The sequence below is a fragment of the Eleginops maclovinus genome, chromosome 19 (assembly GCF_036324505.1).
Source record: "Eleginops maclovinus isolate JMC-PN-2008 ecotype Puerto Natales chromosome 19, JC_Emac_rtc_rv5, whole genome shotgun sequence".
Lineage (NCBI taxonomy): Eukaryota > Metazoa > Chordata > Actinopteri > Perciformes > Eleginopidae > Eleginops > Eleginops maclovinus.
The window spans coordinates 63,535-87,794 of NC_086367.1; the positions used below are offsets into that span (position 1 = coordinate 63,535).

At 40.7% G+C, this 24,260-nt stretch overlaps 1 protein-coding gene across 2 annotated transcripts in view; it reads left to right on the top strand.

Annotated features, from left to right (window-relative positions):
* Positions 1-24,260, top strand: part of apoba (apolipoprotein Ba) — a 44,013-nt gene that overhangs the window by 8,033 nt on the left and 11,720 nt on the right. Inside the window, exons 7-24 of one of the 2 annotated variants that reach the window (XM_063908918.1) lie at positions 360-484; positions 558-634; positions 738-1,185; positions 1,443-1,581; positions 4,551-4,697; positions 4,831-5,042; positions 5,480-5,675; positions 5,752-5,922; positions 6,073-6,276; positions 17,137-17,310; positions 17,401-17,606; positions 17,704-17,886; positions 18,097-18,227; positions 22,282-22,492; positions 22,598-22,770; positions 22,862-23,037; positions 23,388-23,509; positions 23,678-24,051. In XM_063908918.1, the coding sequence (XP_063764988.1) occupies positions 360-484; positions 558-634; positions 738-1,185; positions 1,443-1,581; positions 4,551-4,697; positions 4,831-5,042; positions 5,480-5,675; positions 5,752-5,922; positions 6,073-6,276; positions 17,137-17,310; positions 17,401-17,606; positions 17,704-17,886; positions 18,097-18,227; positions 22,282-22,492; positions 22,598-22,770; positions 22,862-23,037; positions 23,388-23,509; positions 23,678-24,051 (3,469 nt within the window). Of the gene's footprint in view, positions 1-359; positions 485-557; positions 635-737; positions 1,186-1,442; positions 1,582-4,550; positions 4,698-4,830; positions 5,043-5,479; positions 5,676-5,751; positions 5,923-6,072; positions 6,277-17,136; positions 17,311-17,400; positions 17,607-17,703; positions 17,887-18,096; positions 18,678-22,281; positions 22,493-22,597; positions 22,771-22,861; positions 23,038-23,387; positions 23,510-23,677; positions 24,052-24,260 lie in introns of those variants that run through there. The other variant, XM_063908919.1, reaches the window with a different exon arrangement.

Here is a 24,260-nt window from a genome sequence, read left to right on the forward strand (position 1 = left end):
TGATTTAATTATTAGTAAGTTGTTTTGAATGTTTTCTTTTCTTTTCTGCACTATGAGCTCATTGAGGCAGCTTTATTCAACTATTACACTGCAGGTGAACTAGAATAGATACACTGGTATGGAATTTGGCATCTGCATCAGTGAAATAAGAACACAAGCACATTCTATCTATATGAAGTCCCTTTGTACACAATGCCATTTACATCATTTAAATACCTTCTTCTCTTGTTCCAATTAATAGGACATTTTGGTGCAGAAGTTGCTGACAAAAATTACATGAATTCTTCTCAAGTCAAAACTGTATTGTGATTTGATACATAAACATTAAAACAAAAAACATTACGGATTTGTATTTCAAGCATCGCCCCATGTCCAAGCTCATTACAAGCACTCAAGACTGCAACTACAAATTTGAAAACAAGGGAAAGCACATCACGGCCGCCATGTGTACAGAAAAACACGTCTACCTGCCATTTTCACATGAGTAAGTTATCTTCCGCAGATATGTGTGTGTATATAGTGCAATGTTATGCATCACTTTGTAATTTGCCTTGCAGGGATAATGGAATATCCTCTGTGGTGACCCAGGATGTAATCTTTAAAAGCTCTAAAAGGATCAGCAACAAAGTGTTTGGTTAGTAATAAGTTAGCATGTGTTCTGTGCCTGACCCGTGTCCTTTCAGTTTACATTGCTTTGTGGGAAATGCAAAATTTATGCAAAATCTGTTTTTTAACAGAGGTTAACCTTAGCCAGAGGAAGCCACTACACTTTGAAAATCCTGAGGATAAAGCTCCAGTCCAGACAAAGGACACTGTTCTGAGCACCCTCCAGGAACTGGCAGGGACAGACCAGGGTATGAAGAGAGCCAGCCTCTTCCATAAGTTTGTGTCTAGCCTGCGCGTCCTGAGGAATGAGACTCTGAGCCAGGCGCTCACTGAGATGTTGGATATGTCAGGCTGGCTCACTTGGCAGGCACTGTTACAGTGTGGAACCAGCGAATGTAGCAGCGCCATGCTGCAGGCTATCAGGACCAATGATGGGTTGTCCCCAGGGGTGGATGCCCTGGCCTATGGGCTGAGTCTGCAGCCCCACCCTGATGCCACACGTGTCTGGGATATGCTCAGCATGGCTCAGTATAAACAGAGCAGAGCAATCATGTATGCTCTAGCCAACACAGTCAAGAAGTAAGAAAAAATCATATTTTTCTCTGCCTTAAAAACCTACACACTCCTTTTTAATAAATTGCTTTGTATTTAGTTGTATACATTCAAAATGCATAATACCTTAAGATGTAATTTAAGCAGCGCAAGAAACACATGTTGTATTTTGGCCATCTTTGTAAATATTACAGGAGACCACTAGTGAAACACATTTTCAAATATAACTGTTTAAAATAATCTTCATCCACCCAGAGCATATTTTCTTTGTCTCTGGCCCACAGGTTCCACATAGCAGACGTTTCTCCAGTGGTCACAGAGGTGTCAAAGTTTTTTGAAACACTTTTAAATGACTGCTCTGGAGAAATCCTTGATGAAGACTCTCTAGCTGACCAAGATGATATGTCCTTCCTTGCACTGAGGGTACTAATCATTAAAGCTTGTTATTGACTACAACAGTCAGCTCTTGTCAGAGAATCTTAGGAGTGCTGTCTGATCCAGTCTGGTCGAAATTATTATTAGGGTCTGAGACCAGAGGTCGGCGAAGACCCTATTGTAATCGCTTGCAAAGCAAGCGAAATCCCTGCAAAGCATAGACAAAACACGGAAAACGATGGGCAAAAACACAAAAAAAGGGGTTTCGAGTCTTGCTGGCAGTTACGTCACTACAACTCGCATAATTGATATCCGTACGACAACCATGCAAAACACACAGAAAACAGGGAAAACAACGGGCAAAAACTCTGAAAAAGGGGCCGAAATCATGACAGTTGGGTAGCCCGCTCTCGTCGAGTTACGTGGGCGAAGCCCCCCCCCCCTTTAACTTTCTCGTAAATGAACGAAATTTGCTCCGCACGTCTAGGGTGGGGAGACGAACAAAAAGCCTCTTGGAGGGGTACGAAAAAACGTACAGGAAGTCAACCATTTTTAATCTGCCGTTGAAAAATGCGATTTATGCTGCCCTGAACAGTTGTACATCAAATCGGATGTTTAAAAATGTTGCGTTTCCATGGCAACCCATCCCTCGCCATAAAACACGATGTTGCAGTAACTCTGTGGAAAATGGTCCGATTTCCACCAAACTTCATATGTTTGATAACGATGCAGACTTCAAGAGACCTAAGCCTATTATGGGGTGTCATCGTATGCCGTTGCCATGGGAACACAATGCTCGCCATGAAACACGGTTTTCTCATAACTCCAGTGAACATTCTTCAAACAGCCCCACACTTCATATGTTTGATAACGATGCAGACCTCAAGACTTCTAGGCCTATTATGGGGTGTCATCGTATGCCGTTTCCATGGCAACAGAATGCTCGCCATGAAACACGGTTTTCTTATAACTCCAGTGAACATTTTCCAAACTACCCAGACTTCACATGTTTGATAACGATGCAGACCTCAAGACACCTAGTCTTATTATGGGGTGTCATCACATGCCGTTTCCATGGCAACCCAAAGCTCGCCATGTTTATGTTACAGCTGTAACTCCCATGTACATTCTCCGATCGGCCTGAAACCTCCCACATTTGCCAAAGGTTGATTCCTCAAGACACCTCTGTGACGTGGCGACGTGCGGACAACAGCGGACAACAGCGGACCTGCACGGAGCGTCGAAAACCCGCTCATCGCTGCTCGCAGCTTTAATTATTATTATTATTATTATTATTATGATTTTTATTTTTCCATTGTGAGCGCATATTTGACCACCGCAACATCTGTGAAAAGTCACCAAGTTTTGCACCCGCGTCAGGAGTGGCGAAAATACACGTGTGAAATCTGTTCCGGAACTTTGCGTAAAAAAATGCGCAATCCACGCCCACTTCTATTTTTAACGTAAACCCCTCCCACTTTAACTTTCTTGTAAACGAACAACATTTGCTATATACATCTAGGGTGCGGAGACAAACCAAAAACCCTCTTGGAGGGGTATGAAAAAACGTACAGGAAGTCAGCCATTTTTAATCTGGCATTGGAAAAAAGCGATTTATCGCGTTTTTCGCCTTCTGTACTTTGACGAACTCTTCCTGGGGCACTTATCCGATCGACTCCAAACTTGGCAAGTAGTGTTGCGAGACCTGGGTGGTAGAACAATATCGAACAGAATTTTTTTTAATCGCACGCTGTTGTCGTAATGTGGTGCCCATTTTCAGGTTCGCGTCATGCTATGTGATCCCTCGCCATGGAACAAGATGACGTCATAACTGCAATTAACATGCTCAGAACAGCCCCAAGTTTCAGATGTCGGTTAACACTGCTGACCTGAACATCAAATCGGATATTTAAAAATGTCCCATTTCCATGGAAACGCATCCCTCGCCATAAAACACGATGTTGCAGTAACTCTGTGGAAAATGGTCCGATCGCCACCAAACTTCACGTGTACATCAGCGGTCCATGCTTCAACAGCCTTACTTAAAATTTGAGGTTTCAAAATGTGGGGTTTCCATGGTAACGCATCGCTCGCCTTAACACATGATGTCGCCGCAGCTCCAATGTACATGGTCCGATCGCCCTTAAACTTCACATGTACAACACTGGTCCATGCCTCAACAGCTCTACCTAAAATCCTAGGTGCCGTCATCTGTCGTTTCCATGGCAATGCATCCCTCGCCATAAAACACGACGTCGCCTTAACTCCAATATACATGGTCTGATCGCCACCAAACTTCATATTTTTGATAACGATGCAGACCTCAAGAGACCTAGGCCTATTATGGGGTGTCATTGTATGCTGTTGCCATGGCAACACAATGCTCGCTATGAAACACGGTTTTCTCATAACTCCAGTGAACATTCTCCAAACGGCCCCATACTTAAAATGTTTCATAACGATGCAAGCCTCAAGACACCTAGGCCTATTATAGGGTGTCGCCGTATGCCGTTGCCATGGCAACACAATGCTCGCCATGAAACAAGGTTTTCTCATAACTCCAGCGAACATTCTCCAAACAGCACCAGACTTAATTTGTCTGATAACGATGCAGACCTCAAGACACCTAGGCCTATTATGGGGTGTCATCATATGCCATTGCCATGGCACACGATTCGTGCCATGAAACATGGTTTTCTCATAACTCTACTGAACATTCTCCAAACGGCCCAAAACTACATATGTTTGACAACGATGCAGACGAAAGACACCTAGGCCTATTATGGGGTGTTATCATAAGCGGTTACCATGGCGACAGATCACTCGTCATGTTTATGTTACAGCTGTAACTCCCATGTACATTCTCCGATCAACCTGAAACTTCCCACGTTTGCTAACGGCCGAGTCCTCGAGACACCTTTGTGATGCGGCGATGTGCGGACCACAGTGGACCTGCGTGGAGCATCGAAGACCCGCTCCTCGCTGCTTGCAGCTTTAATTTGTTTTTTTATCTGCAGGTTGTTGCTGTCATGGGTAAAGCCATGCAAGCTGCTAACCCCAGCCTGATTTCCTCCATTTTGCGTTGTGCTAAGAAAACAGACATTCCATTATCAAACCAAAAGGCAGCTATACAGGCCTTTAGGTTGATGGATATTAATGATGAGGTAAACTACTTCACACTTTTAACACATTGCTGTTGTAGTATGATGATAACCACACTAATGTTGTGGGATTTTATTTACATTTGAGCCATGTATACAGTCTGGACTTTGTAATTTGACTTTTGGTCGACCACAGGTCAGAAGCATTTTCATGGAGGTGTATAAGGATGCTCAGAGTCCTGTTGAAAAACGTGTAGCAGCCTACCTGATGCTGATGAAGAACCCAGACCACGCCCTGGTTACAAACATTTTGAACGACTTGGAGAATGTGAGGGATAAGCAGCTCAAGAGCTTTGTGGTTTCCCATCTGAAAAACATCCTCAACTCTGGCGAGACAAAAATGTATCAGTGAGTAACAGGCCAGCAATATTAGCTAGTTAATAAGTGATTATTTATATTTTCTTAGCACATATTTACTTTTGTGATAAAGTAATGTAAATCATATCTAAATATAATATATTTGTATGCTACTCACTACGCACCAAACCACAGACAAACAAAGTACAAGACTAATAGTGGTGAAAAGATTCCAACAACTAGCAGTTAAAAATAACTATGTTTTATTGTTGCTCTATTTCTGCTAGACATGGGTGATTTATGCTTACATTTTGTACATGGCTAGTTCATAGAATGTATTTTTTTTTTGCACCTTAATGACAACAAATATAATAATGCATGTTTAGAAATAACCTCATTTGTTATGCATGTGCAGGGGTTTAGGACAACAATGATGGGGAAAGGGAAATGTCTTCTTACGACAACATTCTTGATTCTCCTTACTAAAGATCCAGGAAGGATATTGAGTTGGCCCTGGCAGACACAAACACAGTAGTTGAGGGCATGTCAAACTACTACGAAATAGATTCTGCCTTGGGCTCAATTCAAAGCAAAATCATATTCGATGCCACAGACACCTTACCTAAGGAGGTGATGCTGGAGACCACTTTAAAGGTTTTTGACTACAACTATGACATATTTGAGGTACGATTTCATGAGCATATTTAATAAATTTGGTAAAGAATACAATAAATAATCATTCAAAATCTACTCCTTCAAGGTTGGTGTTGAGGGAACAGGATTTGAACCAACAATTGATGCTCTATTTGGAGAGCAAGGCTTCTTCCCTGACTCCATTTCCAAAGTCATGTACTGGGCAGGTGACAAAGCCAACATTCTGAGAGAGGTTTTGGAGAAGGTTGTCCCAGAAAAAGACAGACCTAAGAGACAGGTGAAATTATTTTTGGACTTATCCTACATTTCATTTTTGTGTTACATTTTTAAAACCCTGCCTCATCAACTATCATTTTCTTGGTAAGGACCTTTTATTGTTGTACGCGCATATCCAGAAACTAAACATACACTGAAAATATCCCTCCAGGTCCCAGAGAATCTCCTGAAAAACATCGCAAACAGTGCCCTGAAGCTTCTGGATGATGTGCATGTCTCTCCAGCCCCTGAAACCATTGCTTATCTTCGTCTTCTTGGAGCTGAGATTGGATACATGAAGACGAGTGACATGAGAAAAATGGCTCAGACTCTGTCCATGTACTACCATGTTTTCATCAGGGACCTATCTGTCAAGGTCAGATGTGTTGTTTTCTAACATTTATTTAGTAAAAGAACTAAACATCCACAAAAAACAGGGTGATTATTGACAATACACAGGCGGGAGTGAATTATTGGAAGTCATTTCAAAATAAAAGCCCATGCTTGGTAAAGTTTATAAATATTTTGGGAATACACAATGCCAGAAACAGCTACAAGCTAAAAAAAAAAAGGGCATTCAATCAAAAGAGGAAAATAGAAGAAAAAAAACACAAAACGCCCCTTTTGGAGGATAAAAATGCAAAGAACACAAATCTGAGAACTTAGATCTCAAAATGGTAAAGAAAAACACAAGCAGACAAATTCTTCTGTTCTAAGAAATTCTTCGTCACAAAAGTGGTCACGAGGGCTGGCTGGCAGACTAGGTATGACGAGACAAGACGAACTGGCACAGGACAAGGGGAGACGCAGACTTTATACACACACACAAGGTAAGGGGACAGAGTTGGCAACAATTAAGGGAGGGGCCGACAATCACACTGGCAAGAAAACACAATGCCAGTAAGGGCTCTTAAAAGAGAGGGAAATGTTACACACAAGACAAGGCAAAGGACTCAAGCTTGAACAAATTAACATAACAGCCAGTGAAGTTCTTTGAGGACTGGGGTGATGATATGCCATGATTTGGTATGTGTGAGGAGTTGGGTGGCTGCATTTTCAACCAGTTGGCGTCTATTGACGGAGGTGGAGCTGATGTTGTAGACAAGTGTGAGGTGTTCTCTACGTAGCATTTCCATTATTTTTTCTCAAGGTTATACCAACTCCTATCCTTTGGTCAGCTTCACTGTCTTTGCTAATTGATCGCCCACTGGTAGAGTTTGAAAAAATATGTTATCGGGTAAAATATCAAATTTATCTCTTGGTGTCATAAAGCTTTAAAGTTCCACAAAGAGTTTCTGCTTTGGTTTTTAATGTAAAATTAAATCAGCTGTCATGCAACCAAAAACGTGTTTGACAAAATGTATGTTTGACAGCCAGTTGAAAACTTGAATCTGTATTGGAAGTAGTCAAGACGGAAGTTATGAAGGCATTGATGAGTCGTTTTGCTGCGGGCCAGGGGGAGAGAGGTTCGGATCTTTGCGATGTTGCAGATGTGGTAAAATTAGGTTTTGATTACTTGCCGGATATGAGGCAGGAGGGACAGGCTGGGGTCAAGGACGCCAGGATGCGTGCCTGAGTTCTGTTGTATTGCTGTTCAGTTTGAGGAGGATGTGTTGCATATAAGTTATTATTGCTGTCAGACTAATTCAATATCTCTATAAAAAGAAGGCTCAAAATGCCCTAAAGAATTGAAGGAAATGTAGAAGAAGAATGTGCTGCAATATGTATTCTAAAAAAGTGCAAAGTATTCATAATACATTTGGCCTGTTACCCCAGATTGCATAACATCAGAAAGTCTAATTTATTTTGTTCCTTACAAAAAAAGTGTGCAGTAGAAAATGCGGACATTTGTCACATTTTTCATGGGCGCTACCCATCTATTCCACTCTGCTGCTCCTCCCACAAATGCATGTTCCTCAAGAATGTGGCACCCTTTGAAAGATAAATAAACAGGCTTTCCAACGTTATAAGATTTATTGCCAATAAGCATTGTTACAACAAAGAAATAAGCTACAAAACACAAATTTCATTACTTTTTGTGTTAAGTTTATATATGCTTATACAGTGGGGCAAAAAAGTATTTAGTCAGCCACCAATTGTGCAAGTTCTCCCATTTAAAAAGATGAGAGAGGCCTGTAATTTTCATCATAGGTACACTTCAACTATGAGAGACAGAATGAGAAAAAAAAATCCAGAAATCACATTGTAGGATTTTTAATGAATTAATTGTTCAATTCCTCGGTAAAATAAGTATTTGGTCACCTACAAACAAGCAAGATTTCTGGCTCTCACAGACCTGTAACTTCTTCTTTAAGAGGCTCCTCTGTCCTCCACTCGTTACCTGTATTAATGGCACCTTTTTGAACTCGTTATCAGTATAAAAGACACCTGTCCACAACCTCAAACAGTCATACTCCAAACTCCACTATGGCCAAGACCAAAGAGCTGTCAAAGGAGACCAGAGACAAAATTGTAGACCTGCACCAGGCTGGGAAAACTGAATCTGCAATAGGTAAGCAGCTTGGTGTGAAGAAATCAACTGTGGGAGCAATTATTAAAAAATGGAAGACATACAAGACCACTGCTAATCTCCCTCCATCTGGGGCTCCATGCAAGATCTCACCCCGTGGGGTCAAAATGATCACAAGAACGGTGAGCAAAAATCCCAGAACCACACGGGGGGACCTAATGAATGACCTGCAGAGAGCTGGGACCAAAGTAACAGAGGCTACCATCAGTAACACACTACGCCGCCAGGGACTTCAATCCTGCAGTTCCAGACGTGTCCCCCTGCTTAAGCCAGTACATGTCCAGGCCCGTCTGAAGTTTGCTAGAGGGCATTTGGATGATCCAGAAGAGGATTGGGAGAATGTCATATGGTCAGATGAAACCAAAATAGAACTTTTTGGTAAAAACTCAACTCATCGTGTTTGGAGGAGAAAGAATGCAGAGTTGCATCCAAAGAACACCATACCTACTGTGAAGCATGGGGGTGGAAACATCATGCTTTGGGGCTGTTTTTCTGCAAAGGGACCAGGACGACTGATCCGTGTAAAGGAAAGAATGAATGGGACCATGTATCGTGAGATTTTGAGTGAAAACCTCCTTCCATCAGCAAGGGCACTGAAGATGAAGCGTGGCTGGGTCTTTCAGCATGACAATGATCCCAAACACGCCGCCAGGGCAACGAAGGAGTGGCTTCGTAAGAAGCATTTCAAGGTCCTGGAGTGGCCTAGCCAGTCTCCAGATCTCAACCCCATAGAAAATCTTTGGAGGGAGTTGAAAGTCCGTGTTGCCCAGCGACAGTCCCAAAACATCAGTGCTTTAGAGGAGATCTGCATGGAGGAATGGGCCAAAATACCAGCAACAGTGTGTGAAAACCTTGTGAAGACTTACAGAAAACGTTTGACCTCTGTCATTGCCAACAAAGGGTATATAACAAAGTATTGAGATGAACTTTTGTTATTGACCAAATACTTATTTTCCACAATCATTTGAAAATTAATTCATTAAAAATCCTACAATGTGATTTTCTGGATTTTTTTTTCTCATTCTGTCTCTCATAGTTGAGGTATACCTATGATAAAAATTACAGGCCTCTCTCATCTTTTTAAATGGGAGAACTTGCACAATTGGTGTCTGACTAAATACTTTTTTGCCCCACTGTACATATACAGTACATACAGCTCCGGAAAAAAAAGACCACTCCACATTTTGCTTAAGTCGTTATCTCTACATGTATGGCAGCCATTTCAGTGTTTGTTAAATTTCAACACAGAAAAAATTTCAGTTTTCTAGAATAAAATTTAAAAAAGGATGAACGAGTCTGGATTTGGAGAAAGCCAGGAGAATGTTACCTGCCTGACTACATTGTGCCAACTGTAAAGTTTGGTGGAAGAGGGGTAATGCTATGGGGTTATTTGTATGGGTTTAGCCAGGGCCCCTTAGTTCCAGTGAAGGGGATTGTTAACACTTCAGCTTACCAAGTCATTCTGGACAATTTTATGCCTCCAACTTTGTGGAAACAGTTTGGAGAAGGCCCTTTTCTGTTCCAGCATGCTGCGTACCGGTACGCCGAACCGGTAATGGACTTGTAGAAAGTTTCGGTTCAAGTCCGGTTAAAACCGGAACGTCGGGAACCGGTACTTGGACTCGCAAAAAAACTAGCACTTACGTATATTCTCCTTTTTATTCTAAATCATCTAAAACCTTCCATAGATCGAGAAATTTGCACTGAGAAAAGACGAAAAACATCGTGTCGGCTTCTGATATGGCGGCCATTACTGAACTCACTAAGTCTCGCAAAATATCGCAACTGCTCGCGAGATCTGTGTGACATCAAGGGAAGCTAGCGATGTGATTTGCTTATACATAGTGGACAGAGTGGGCCGCCGTGGTCGCCATATTGGATATTTGGTAGTGTAGCTAACTCCTTTGTTTGGTCTACGGCAGGGGTCGGCAACCCACGGCTCCCGAGCCGCATGCGGCTCTTTCATCCTTATGCTGCAGCTCTGTGCGGCTTGAAGTGCATTTTATTTTTGTTAGTCCGTTTTTATTGTAGTTCTAAATTTGAAAATTATTGTGATCGTGAAATATTAAAATAAAAATCTTTTATTGTATTAATATGTTATTATTATTATTATTTTTAGTTTTCGTCTCTCAAAATATGCGTCACGCACGGAAGTCGGTAGCCTATGTGCCCGCCCAAACGCTGTGCATCTATCGAGACTTTCAACCCCAGGTAGGCTATGGAGAAATCTAAGAAGAGAAAAATATCTGAAGAAAATAGAATATTTAATGATGCCTGGGCAGATTCATTTGCATTTACCTCAGACGAGAGTGGCTTACCAGTATGCCTAATTTGTGGTGAGAAACTTGCCAACAATAAAAGATCAAATGTCGCAAGACATTTCCAAATTAAACACACTGCCTTTGCTGAAAATCAAATTAAAAAAACTGGAACTGAAGCGGAAAAGCTGATCTGAGGAAAAATCAATTCAAGAAATGGATGAAGTCTACAAATTCAACTACCTATGCAAGTTTTGTGGCCGCTCAGGAAATAGTCAGGCGTGGGGAAGCCATTCACAGATGGCGAATATATGAAAGAGTCATTCATTAAGATTTCAGATCACCTATTTGCGGACTTTGGAAACAAGAGTCAAATTATGCAGAAAATCAGAGAGATGCCTCTCTCTGCGAAGACTGTCAAAGACAGGAGCATAAAAATGGCAGAAAATATCACAAAACAGCAAATTAAAGACATCAATTCAGCTGCAGCGTACTCAATCGCCTGTGATGCGTCCAAAGACAAAAGTGACATTGAACAAATAGCGCTGTTCTGTCGATATATGAACACCGATGGACCACAGGAAGAAATGGTTGAGTTGATACCACTAAAAGGCCAGACACGGGGGGAGGACATCTGTGAGGCTGTGCTTGACTGTTTAAGAGCCAAAGAAATAAAAACAACCCATCTGGTGTCAGCGGCTACTGATGGCGCACCGAGTATGACCGGAGCGCACAGGGGCTTTGTGGCCTTACTGCAGAAGTCACTGGACAGAAAGCTGCTGACATTTCACTGCATCCTGCACCAAGAGGCATTGTGTGCCCAAACCTTTCCTCCAGAATGCACAGAGGTCATGAATGTTGTCATTCAGATTGTCAATAAAATAATGGCAAAAGGTTTAAATCACCGTCAGTTCCGATCATTACTGGATGTGGTGGAAAGCACGTACTCTGATCTCCTGCTGCATAATAGTGTCCGATGGCTGTCCAGAGGACAGGTGCTAAAACGCTTTGCTGCATGTCTGGGAGCGGTGAAAACTTTCATGAGCAGCAAAGGGCTCACCTTTCCTGAACTGGAACAGCCAGAGTGGCTGGAAAAGCTGCACTTCATGGTGGACATGACAGCTAACCTGAACACGCTAAATACAACTCTTCAGGGGAGAGGAGGCACAGCGCTACACATGCTGGAGGAGGTGTTGGCGTTTGAGCGCAAGCTCACAGTGTTTGCCAGAGATTTACAGAGAGGCACACTGCTTCACTTCCCCTCTTTAAGAGGGTTCAGACAAGCTCACAAGGTGATAAATTCAGAGTATTTGCAGTCTGCAATCACCACAATGCAAGCATCGTTTGGGAAACGATTCTGTGAGTTCAGAGAGGAAAAAAACACATTGTCCTTCCCGGTCACTCCCCTGACCGTCGATCCAACCCTGTTTAATGTGACTGCATTTGCAGGTGTAAGTCAACCTGATCTTGAGCTGGAGCTGGCTGACATAGCCGACAAAGATATATGGGTGTCCAAGTTCAAACGCTTGACAGATGATCTCGAAGATGTTTCCCGTCAGAAGGCCACTCTTGCTCAAAATCACAAATGGAGTGATATTGAGAACCTTCCAAGACCGGACAAACTTGTGTTTGAAACATGGAATAGCCTCCCCGACACCTACATAAACATGAAGAAATATGCGTTTGGAGTCCTGTCCGTCTTCGGATCCACATACAGTGGGGCAAAAAAGTATTTAGTCAGCCACCAATTGTGCAAGTTCTCCCATTTAAAAAGATGAGAGAGGCCTGTAATTTTTATCATATGTATACCTCAACTATGAGAGACAGAATGAGAAAAATAAATCCAGGAAATCACATTGTAGGATTTTTAATTTATTTATTTTCAAATTAATGTGGAAAATAAGTATTTGGTCAATAACAAAAGTTCATCTCAATACTTTGTTATATACCCTTTGTTGGCAATGACAGAGGTCAAACGTTTTCTGTAAGTCTTCACAAGGTTTTCACACACTGTTGCTGGTATTTTGGCCCATTCCTCCATGCAGATCTCCTCTAAAGCAGTGATGTTTTGGGGCTGTCGCTGGGGAACACAGACTTTCAACTCCCTCCAAAGATTTTCTATGGGGTTGAGATCTGGAGACTGGCTAGGCCACTCCAGGACCTTGAAATGCTTCTTACGAAGCCACTCCTTCATTGCCCTGGCGGTGTGTTTGGGATCATTGTCATGCTGAAAGACCCAGCCACGCTTCATCTTCAGTGCCCTTGCTGATGGAAGGAGGTTTTCACCCAAAATCTCACGATACATGGCCCCATTCATTCTTTCCTTTACACGGATCAGTCGTCCTGGTCCCTTTGCAGAAAAACAGCCCCAAAGCATGATGTTTCCACCCCCATGCTTCACAGTAGGTATGGTGTTCTTTGGATGCAACTCTGCATTCTTTCTCCTCCAAACACGACGAGTTGAGTTTTTACCAAAAAGTTCTATTTTGGTTTCATCTGACCATATGACATTCTCCCAATCCTCTTCTGGATCATCCAAATGCCCTCTAGCAAACTTCAGACAGGCCTGGACATGTACTGGCTTAAGCAGGGGGACACGTCTGGAACTGCAGGATTGAAGTCCCTGGCGGCGTAGTGTGTTACTGATGGTAGCCTCTGTTACTTTGGTCCCAGCTCTCTGCAGGTCATTCACTAGGTCCCCCCGTGTGGTTCTGGGATTTTTGCTCACCATTCTCGTGATCATTTTGACCCCACGGGGTGAGATCTTGCGTGGAGCCCCAGATCGAGGGAGATTAGCAGTGGTCTTGTATGTCTTCCATTTTCTAATAATTGCTCCCACAGTTGATTTCTTCACACCAAGCTGCTTACCTATTGCAGATTCAGTTTTCCCAGCCTGGTGCAGGTCTACAATTTTGTCTCTGGTCTCCTTTGACAGCTCTTTGGTCTTGGCCATAGTGGAGTTTGGAGTATGACTGTTTGAGGTTGTGGACAGGTGTCTTTTATACTGATAACGAGTTCAAAAAGGTGCCATTAATACAGGTAACGAGTGGAGGACAGAGGAGCCTCTTAAAGAAGAAGTTACAGGTCTGTGAGAGCCAGAAATCTTGCTTGTTTGTAGGTGACCAAATACTTATTTTACTGAGGAATTTACCAATTAATTCATTAAAAATCCTACAATGTGATTTCCTGGATTTTTTTTTCTCATTCTGTCTCTCATAGTTGAGGTATACATATGATAAAAATTACAGGCCTCTCTCATCTTTTTAAATGGAAGAACTTGCACAATTGGTGGCTGACTAAATACTTTTTTGGCCCACTGTATGTATGTGAGCAGCTATTTTCCACCTTGAACTTTGTTAAAAACAAACACCGCTCACGCCTCACTGATGACAGCTTACAGTCCTGCGTAAAGATGAACGTGACTCCCTACAGCGCTGATTTGGAGACGCTGTGCGCAGAGGTTCAGGAGCAGGAGTCCCATTAACCAGGTAAAATAAATATTTATGCAGACATTTAGAAAATATTAATTTTTCATGTGAAATAGTGCTCTTTTTTCCATTTTTTAAAATTCAGGTCAAGGCTCCGATACACGCCCCAAAAGCCCAATGACGATATGATGACGGCTCACGGCATTTTTTGTTTGTAATATAATATAATGCCATAAATGCTGTATTATTTAAGTTCAACCTTTCATTTCATTTGAAAGAGACCCTTAACTTGTTGTGTTTTTTTATTAGTTAAGAAATCAAAAGGTGTTCATTACATGAATACAATTCTTTTTTCTCTGCGGCTCTTCATGGATTTCATAAGCAACACACTATACTTGTTTATACAAAGCAGAAAGGTAAAATAATAATAGTAATAATAATTATAATAATAATAACAAACTATATACAGTCTTATCTTCATTTTAGATGTCAAAAAGTATTTGCGGCTCTCAGTGGTTTTTTTTCTTTGAAAACCGGGTCCAACTGGCTCTTTGAGTGTTAAAGGTTGCCGACCCCTCGTCTACGGCGTCATGGGTCATGTAAACACAATGCCGCGGGGCTTTAAATCCAGTAAGGTGTGGGATCATGTGACGAAACTGCCGCTAGATACTGTGAACTGTAACCTGTGCGGGAAAGTGATCAAGTGCACTGGGGGAACATCAAACATAGCGAGGCACTTGAGGCGAAACCACAAAATAAAAAATACTCCACATGCAGCCTCAGCCACATTGGCGGCGATGTTTGGCAAGCAAAATAACAACGATCGAGGTAAGCTGAACAATACTTTTTGGAAAATAGGCTTTAATTTTAAATAGGCTTGTAAAAAATTGGCATTCTTAGCTTTATATTATAAGATATACTAGTAGTAGCATCGGGACTAGCCGACTAGGGCTTTTATTCAGCGTCATCTTTTCTTGTGCGGGGAGCTTTTGGTTTGGTTACTTTAGTTTGGTAAATGAAATAAATGTTTGAACTTTGTAGTAGACTAGTAGTTTACTGTAGTTGATGTCATAAGTAATTTGTAGACTAAGTGGCAAAAGGTGTTTGTAACTTTTTTTTACGTTTGTACTTTGTAGAGAAATGTAGACACAAGTTGGAAGGACAGTAGCAGGGAACACAATAAACCGGACGAGTTTGAATTTGAGTTGATTATAGGTTTATTTTCAATTGATAATTAGCTCACAATAAGTTCACTTTAGTTACTCACACAAGCCATGGGTTCAGGTCCGGACTTATAAGTCCGGACCTGAACCTGAACCTCTGGACTTGAGCATGGTCCACAAAGGCATGGCTTGATGAGTTTGGTGTGGAAGAACTGGACTGGCCCGCACAGAGCCCTGATCTCAACCCCAGTGAACACCTTTGGAATGAACTAGAACGGAGAGCCAGGCCCCCTCGTCCAACATCAGGGTCTGACCTCACAAATGCTCTTCTGGATGAATTGGCAAAAGTTCCCACAGACACACTCCAACATCTTCTAGAAAGCCTTCCCAGAACAGAGGAAGCTGTTATAGCTGCAAAGGTTCAAAGGTTCAAAGGTTTTATTGGTCATATGCACAGCATATACAACGTATATGTTGACAATGAAAATCTTATGTCCCATGCTCCTCCAACAACGCAACATACATGGTGCTAATAAGATAAATAAAATAGTGCAAAAATAACTTACAATAACAACAATAGAAATGTAAAGATGTAAAATATATACATATCTGGAATACATTGAATGTATTTAAATACACTGTACAGGAATTTATATACTTTACACTGTTGAATGAGGAGGTATGGACAGATGTGTATATTATAATATACGCATCTGTCCATATACATATCTGCCATGTACATCTGTTATATGTATACATATAACAGATGTATATGGCAGATATGTATAATATATAGATATGTGTACTATAAACAGATGTGAGTAGACATTCACAGAGCTCAGGAGTTCAGCAGTCTGATAGCCTGTGGTATAAAACTGTCTCTGAGTCTGGTGGTCTTGGTCCGGATGCTGCGGTACCGTCTGCCAAAGGGCAGCAGACAGAACAGATTGTTGCTGGGGTGATGGGGGTCCTTTAATATACAAAAGGGGGGGGGGGGCAACTTCATATTAATGCTTAAGAATTTGGAATGAGATGTCATAAAAGCTGTGTAAAAAAGATGTGTAGGTGTCTCAAAACCTTTGTCTATATACATCCGAATATCGCCCCTTCTCCAATGCCACCCGACCAAGAGCTCATGCCACCCCTTTTAAAATGTAAATTGTTCTAGATCCGCCACTCCTTAGCGGTCACTGCTGGGGCACTCTGGGTGTCAACATTAAAAGCGAGTTTGCAGTCTCTGTTCATCTTAATCCTTAATTCCTTTATAAAGCAAAACATATATGTTGGACTATACCACGGACGTAGCTAGGTTTTTAAGTTTGAGTGGGCTTTTAAGATTTTTTTTACATTTTAAAGTGAATTGCATGCATCTGGTGTACTTTGAGAGCAAAATTAAGATGCTAGATCTAATAGGAACTTTGTGGTCTTGGTAAGGGGAGGGGGCACAACTCACAACACTAATATGAAAAATATATCAATCAATCAATTATTAAAAATACCATAACCAATGACAATTAAATGAAATATTTTCTTTTTGAAAACGTTATTCTTCAAAAAGGAGCATGAAATGTTAATGCCCTTTTTTATTATTGCTGAAGCCCCCCTAAAATAGGGCTGGCTACGCCACTGGACTTTACAATGTAATTAAATTGTTGTAAATGTAAATGCTAATGAAAATGCATTTATTATTCTTAAAAAAAAACGAGGGTGATAATGACGGACAAAGAGAATCAAACGCATGTTTTTATCTCGCATAAAATGAGAACAAATACAAAAAAAGGATACAGAGCAAAACATTGGCATTGGCTAAGTAAGTTGACATAAATGTTAATTCATACATACACTTTTTTCAAACAGGTCTTTTCTGCGTTGACATCTAGCACTGAAAATGAAATCTTTGCGCACTACATCTTCATGGAGAATGCCTTCTCTTTATCTACTGCATCTGGTTTCCCTTTGAAGTTCTCCCTGGCTGGTGTGATTGCAACTGGGGCAAAGGGAGGTTTTACTCACTCACCTGCTAATAAAATGGTAAATTTATTTGAAAAATGAATGGTATAATTTGTATGTCCCCTTTGAATTTCTGTTAAAAGCTTTTCTGTTGTATACTTCTCCTTCCAGACTGACTTGTCCTTCATGCCTTCAGTTGGGCTAGAATTTATTACCCAGATGGGTGTGCACGTTCCAGACTATCTACAGGCAAGCCTTGAGATGCACAGCAATTTGTACTCTGAGAGTTCCCTAAATGCTAAGGTCACCCTGAGCAGGAACCAGATGAGATTTTCCATACCTGCTCCTAAGTCAAACAAACAGTTGTTCAGCATTAGGTTGGTGGCACCTTTGCCAAATAACACAAAACACTTTCAGTGTTTTCTATTGTCATGTTGACCTCTTTCTTCACCTCTCTATCTTTATGGGATGCAGCAATGAAATGCTGTCAGTGTCCTGTGGTCAAACAGAAAAAGTGCCATCGTTGATGGAGGACAGGATTGACACAACTGACTGCCAGACCCTTTTAAGTGGTCTAAAAATCTGCACTGTAGTGCGTTACTCCAATGCTACTTCAATTGACCAGGCGCCTTATTACCCTCTGAATGGAGAAAGCAGGTAAGAAATCTCATTTAATACCCATTCCTATTTTTGATTTGATTTGATTCTTTATTTGTTTAGGTTCTATTTGTGCTGCAAATTTTTGAATAGTTACTGTATTTGATGGATATTTTATTAACCCTAATTCCGTTCTTTATTATTAAAACTTTCCAGATAGTTAAGACTTAACCAAAGATCCGAGACTAAATAAACGTGTTATCTTTTCAGGTTTGCAGTTGAAATCCAGCCGACAGGGGAAGTCTCGGAGTACACTGCCACCATCATTGATGAAACGCTCAGAGAGGGTAAAAAGGGTCGTCATAAGGTAGACTCTCTGAAGCTAACACTAAAGGCAGAAGGTACTGCTATAGGAAATATTGTGTTTCTATTGCACTGTTTTACACCTCAAAATGTATATTCACATTCAGGGACAGTAGTGTTTCGAAAAGATAGAAATTAGGGTTGTTGAGTTTATTCCGTTCTGACGGTCATGCAATATGTGTTACTTTCACGCAAGACATTGTGTTTTATACCAGAGGTGGGCCAGAGTCTGAAACTTGTATTTATTTAACAATGAAACTCCTGCTTTTGCTCTGCTTCCAATGCAGCTATTTTATATTTTTGATTTTATTCAAAATAGTCCTGTGGTATTTCCGGATGAAAAGTCTTCTCTCGATCCAAGGGCATGATTGCTTACTTAAGTATAACTGTCTCGCTAGCACGTAGCTTTAATCCTATTTCAAGTTCTATTATTTAATCTTTCTTTTGTGGCATTTGGATCTGACATGCTTTAACACTATACATCTTATTTCCTCTGCTGTTTTGTTTTGCAAAATGGCTGAAGGAGGAGCAGATTTAACCGTGAATTTACTATTGAACACTTTTTAAATAAATTGGAAAAAAAATACAGTCCAAAATTATGAGCAGCATTTCTGAATGTAATAAATTGCTATGTTTCTTTATTAGTTGTGGACTATTTCGGTGTTGCTACTGTGGTGAATGATATCCAGATTCAGTCGCAGCCGTGTGTGTGTGTGTGTGTTTTGCCCAACAGCTTGGCTACATTTGTAGAAAAAACAGTTGTATCTTTTTTGGATATTTGGGTTGTTTGATTTAATGTGAATACATTTGACATAATCAAGCCCCAAGAGTAAACTTTACATGTTTCCCACAGGATAGAGGGATTGTCGGTAGATAATGAGTTAATTGAGTAAAACAGTTGGAATACTGAGATAAAATAGGAAATGAAAGTATCATCCTTGAGAAGAGATGACTGAAGTTTCCAGTGCTTTGACAAGGTCCTTTCCTCAGGGGTGTAAGGTCAGTTAAAATGGTGCTAGCTATTGTACATGACTGAAACAAAAACATTTTTAAAAAGTTGAAGGGAAAAGTAATCTATTTTAGTGTAGCTTTTATGAGGGGCAGAAAAAAGTCAACTCTGAGTCAGTGGGATGAATCTCACTCCATACACCTGAATACCCAATGTCATGACATATAGAATTGAGCACTCTAGGTTGCTTTAAAGGGGGAGTGATGCCTGGTGGAAATGTATCAAGAGAGGGATTGAGATGGCATTTGAAATCACCTCCCACAGGCCTTGGAGAGAAAATCAGGGTCATGGCCAGGAGGGCAATAGATATTCACAAATGTAATAGCCTTGCCAGAGAGTACTACTTTGACAATCACATAGGGGCCATGACTATCTTTAAGACAGTTGAGGGACCTTAAGGCAAAATTTTTACTAACCAAAATGGCCAGCCTCCTATTAAATGATGAGGGATGTGAGAATAATCAGCCCAGTCCCCGGGCACAGCCCTCACCCCCTTTAATATCAGTATCAATCATTAGAATCTTAATAATACACTACTCAAACCTTATACATGCATTTCTTGAGCTAGACCACAAAACAAGCATTATGCAGAACGAACTGACCAAAGATCGACCCAGAAGCTGAGCTACATGAGGTGAAATACAAATTAATACAAAACAAGCATTATGCTTGTTTTGTCAGGCATCCACGCCACTCTAGCGTAAAGTTCAAAACTGTCCGCCGTGTTATAAAACTGGTCCTAAGAATGGAAGAACAACATGGGTCATAATAAAAAGTTTAAGTTGAGACAACCTGGCTATCTGCGCTGCAGGTGATTATTGTCTAGGCATCAGGGCAGATCTACAGGGGGGCAAGGGGGGGGCAGCTGCTCCCCCACTGTAGAGTCTTGCCCCCTCAGCCTGCCCCCCTAACTTCCGGCCCCTAAAAATGTACTTGTAGAAACAAACCTACACTATGTCCACAACCTTCTCATGCAACAAAACAAGTAATACATTACATTAAAAGTAAATATTTTTAAATATAATATTAGGCCCCATTCACGCAGACAGCTTATGAAATAAGTGCTTGCCATCAGCACAAAAAGGTTGCAGCTTAGCCATTGTGCTGTTTTCCAACTAGGAGTTTTTCCTGGGTTTACCCATTTAGACACTCCCCTGTTGAAGGCCCTCCATGTTACCACGGCTCCCAAAACTGCCTGCTCTGATTTGAGCAACCCCACCATTCTGTGAATCGAGGGCTCAGTGTTCCGCAGCAGCATAGAGGGAAGCCAAACTGGTTCACTTGACCAGATGTGAAAAGAGAACACCATTTGGGTGGTGTAAATAGCCTAATAGCTGTGGTGTAGCTATTTTCACCCAGGTGCAAATACACACTAAATGTTGTTATAGTCAGATCTACTAGTTCCGTAGATATGCAGTGATGTTGTCACTGCCCCACTTGTATTTAAGCTTTGGAACATTCAGCAATGAATTGTCAGCTGTTCGTCCTGCACCTTAAACTGTCTTGCTCTTAGACTTGATAATGACTTAGAGCAGGGGTGTCCAAACTCTTTTCACCGAGGGCCATATACAGAAAAATATACGGAGAGCTGGGCCACTTATAGAGGTGAATATTGTCTCAAAAATTAAGTTGTAAGTTAGCGAAACAAATCAAATGTAGGTGAATAATGCTCGCGCATTATCATAACTTGAAAACGCATTCAGAAAAAAACAGCCTACATCCCATCTGGCTTTAGGGTTTCATTTATTTTATTGGCAGCTCATTCCTTAAAACAGAAGCTTCAGATTGCTTATAATAAGAGTAAATATGAAGGTTCAATTTCAAGCTTGTTATAGAAATAAATTATGGGAGTTTTTTTTATCAACTAAGATTTGTTAGAAAATGTTTCACATTTTAAATGACTACATTTATTTGAAAATTCGGCTCATTAATATATTTGAACACATATATTTGAGAAGTACAATATAAGACAAGCAAAAGTTTAATTTGTGGGCCATATTGCATTATACTTTTTGAATTTGCAGAAGGCCGATTCAAAACGTCCTGCGGGCCGCATTCGGCCCTCGGGCCGTAGTTTGGACACCCCTGACCTAGAGCCTAAAACATTTTGTTTCTATGTATTATTTTTGCTCTGTATTTGGTTGAGTCTGCAGCTTAAGTCAAGAAGGCAATCTACCATGTGGAAAGGTGAACTATCGTCCTAGGACCATAAATAAAAAAACCTGGGGTTAACCTGAACATTTCTCACAAACCCCAAACACCTCCTTTTTGTATGGTCCTTACATCTTGAATGCTAGTTAGTCTTATATTGTTTAGATAACTCACAGGATACAAATTGTTACCAATAGGGCTGTCAAAGTTAACGCGGTATTAACGCAACTTCCTTTTAATGGCACCAAAAAGGTTTAGATGCACGCATTCTATGACCCTTCATAGTTTGAAAATAAATAAATTAGGAAACCATGGTAACATTGTAGATGACAGCAGAAAACCAGGAACACATCGAGGAGGAAAAGTCACTTTTGAATGGCAAGTTCAGCTATAAAACATGCCAGGTGGTTTTTTCGACAAGACCGAGGTAATATGTACGTACTGTCCAATTGAATTAAGTTTCCACTGGAGTACGCCGAGTTTCAAATATCACTTGCTGGCCAAGCATAGTGCTAATTCACAGAGACCCGCCATTATTTATAACAAACAAATACATTCATTTATAATGAAAATTTAGAAAAAAACAATCATACTTGTCCAAAAACATGTAAAATATCACTTTAAGGTCATTTACAATAGATTATGCAAATAAGTTGCGATTGACAGCCCTAGTTACCACATGACCTCAGGGAAGTAGGAAGATTTTACAGTTGTATTCTTCCATCATTTCCAACTCTAGCAGTGGCCTTGGGGTCTGTAAAAAACTTTTAAAAACTTTTGGGAAAGTACACTTTGGCTGCAAGCTCTTGGAAAATGTTGTATTGTCTTTAAACTGCGATATATGTTATCATTGTAGTTGTGCAACAGGAACAGGGTTAGATATTGTTTCTATGACAAAAACAAAAATAAAGTTAAAATGTTGCTTATTCTAGGATTCGATTCACTCGAGGCTACTGCGTCTCTCAAATATAACCGCAACAAGAATACTCTCACCACTGAGATTGTAATTCCCGACTACGATGTGGAAGCAGGCATCAAGCTGGCTGTTATTGAGAGTGATGCCAGAGGAAAGAACATGAGAGGTATTACTATTGATGTCACCAACAGGAACATCCCACAGCTGACTTTTGTAGGACATACAAGGTACATCGTTCTGCAAACATGGTGTCTTGAGAGTTTTTTTGTTTTAGCAGGTGGATTATTATGAAAATGAAAATAATCCAATATACGTATATGTCCTTGGTTTAGACTTCATATGATGACTGATGCCATGCTGCAACTCCAAATGGTCATTCCCAGTCTAGAAACTCAAGCCTCTGTCACTGCAACCCTAAAGCGGGATAAGGATGTGCTAATGGACATAGTGACAGCCATCAACCTCCCTGAGACATCCTACCAACAAAAAGCTTCCCTCAAATATGGTAAGAGTCGGACATCACTCCCTTCAGCAAGGAAAGGAGAGTTAACACATTCTTTCATTCCTTAATTTGTGGGAGGATTTTCTCTTTACAGATAATGACAAGTTTGAGGTCGAACTGAAATCTGACATGAATATAGAGATTCAGAAATTGATCCCAAGTATAGTTGATGATCACAGGCAGCTGCAACAGCTCATTGATCATATCCTGGACCAGAAAGTGGCAAAGACTGATATGAAACTGCGTCACATAGTCACCAAAGGAATTGAGGTATAACTTGGACATTTGACACTGTATAAACTACTGTCTTCAAGGAATATGGAAATATTTTTGTGACAAGCGAGTCTTCAGACGATAATTAATTGATTATTTGTTTTAGTGGGCCATATGCCATAGTGTTGTGCATAAACTAAACAAACAAATCTGTTTGAACAAATCATTCAATATATGTTATGTACAGTATCACCAACTGGCTGTAATGCTTAAGCTGGTTGCCTGATACTAGTGCAGTCACTTATGTCGATAAGAGCAAATTGACAGGAAGAAATTAACATGCTAAAAATCCATACAGCTTTAAAATGTAAAGTTTTGTTAAAGTGAAATGTGATGTCACCCTGAAGGCAAGTGATATATGGTTGGACAAACTGACAGCGCGCATCCCCTATCTTGCAAACTTCCGAAGTAAGAGAAGCATCTCAGATCTGACCCTGCCAGCTTTGCCTGAAAAACTGTTTATGCAGTCGTAAGTTTTTGGGGAGTTTAAAAATACTTCTTGCTTTCAGGTTTTACTAACCATCAACCATAACTAACCAATTCAGCTAAACAATTTGTCATGTTGTTCCCTGCGCATGGTCCCTTTATTACTAAATTTTCAACATTGGAATAATATTGATTATACATTTTCTAACAGTGCCAGCTTGATCAGATACCAGTTCAACAAGGATAAGATGGCCCTCTCAGTTCCTCTTCCACATGGGGGCAAAACATCAGAAGAGCTGAACATACCAACAACTGTGTCTATTCCCCTTATAGACTTACCAACAATAGGCCTTAATATTCCTGCTAAAACCATCAATCTACCATCATTCATTGTACCTCATTCTTTGGATTTGGCTTTCCCCCTTCTTGGTCTGGCTGAAGCATCCACCAAGATCAACAGCAACTTCTACAGCTGGGAAGGTTCCATCTCTGGGGGCAACAACACTGTGGATGTCCCCTACTACATTGCACAGTACAAGGCTATGGCCCAATCACCTTTCAACCTACTTTCCTACAATCTTGAAGGTAAGTAATAGGGTAAAACCCTTTATTTGTATTTGTTGTTTCTCAGTCTTACTAGGGAAAAATACAATACAACATAATGATATAGACAAATGAAATGTATTAAAAAAACAAGTTATAAAAAATAGCATAGTACAGTTATAGAGTCTCTAAATATCCTTACCAACAGCACACCAAGGTGTTCAGATACAAGCCTTTCCTCTGGTGTGTGG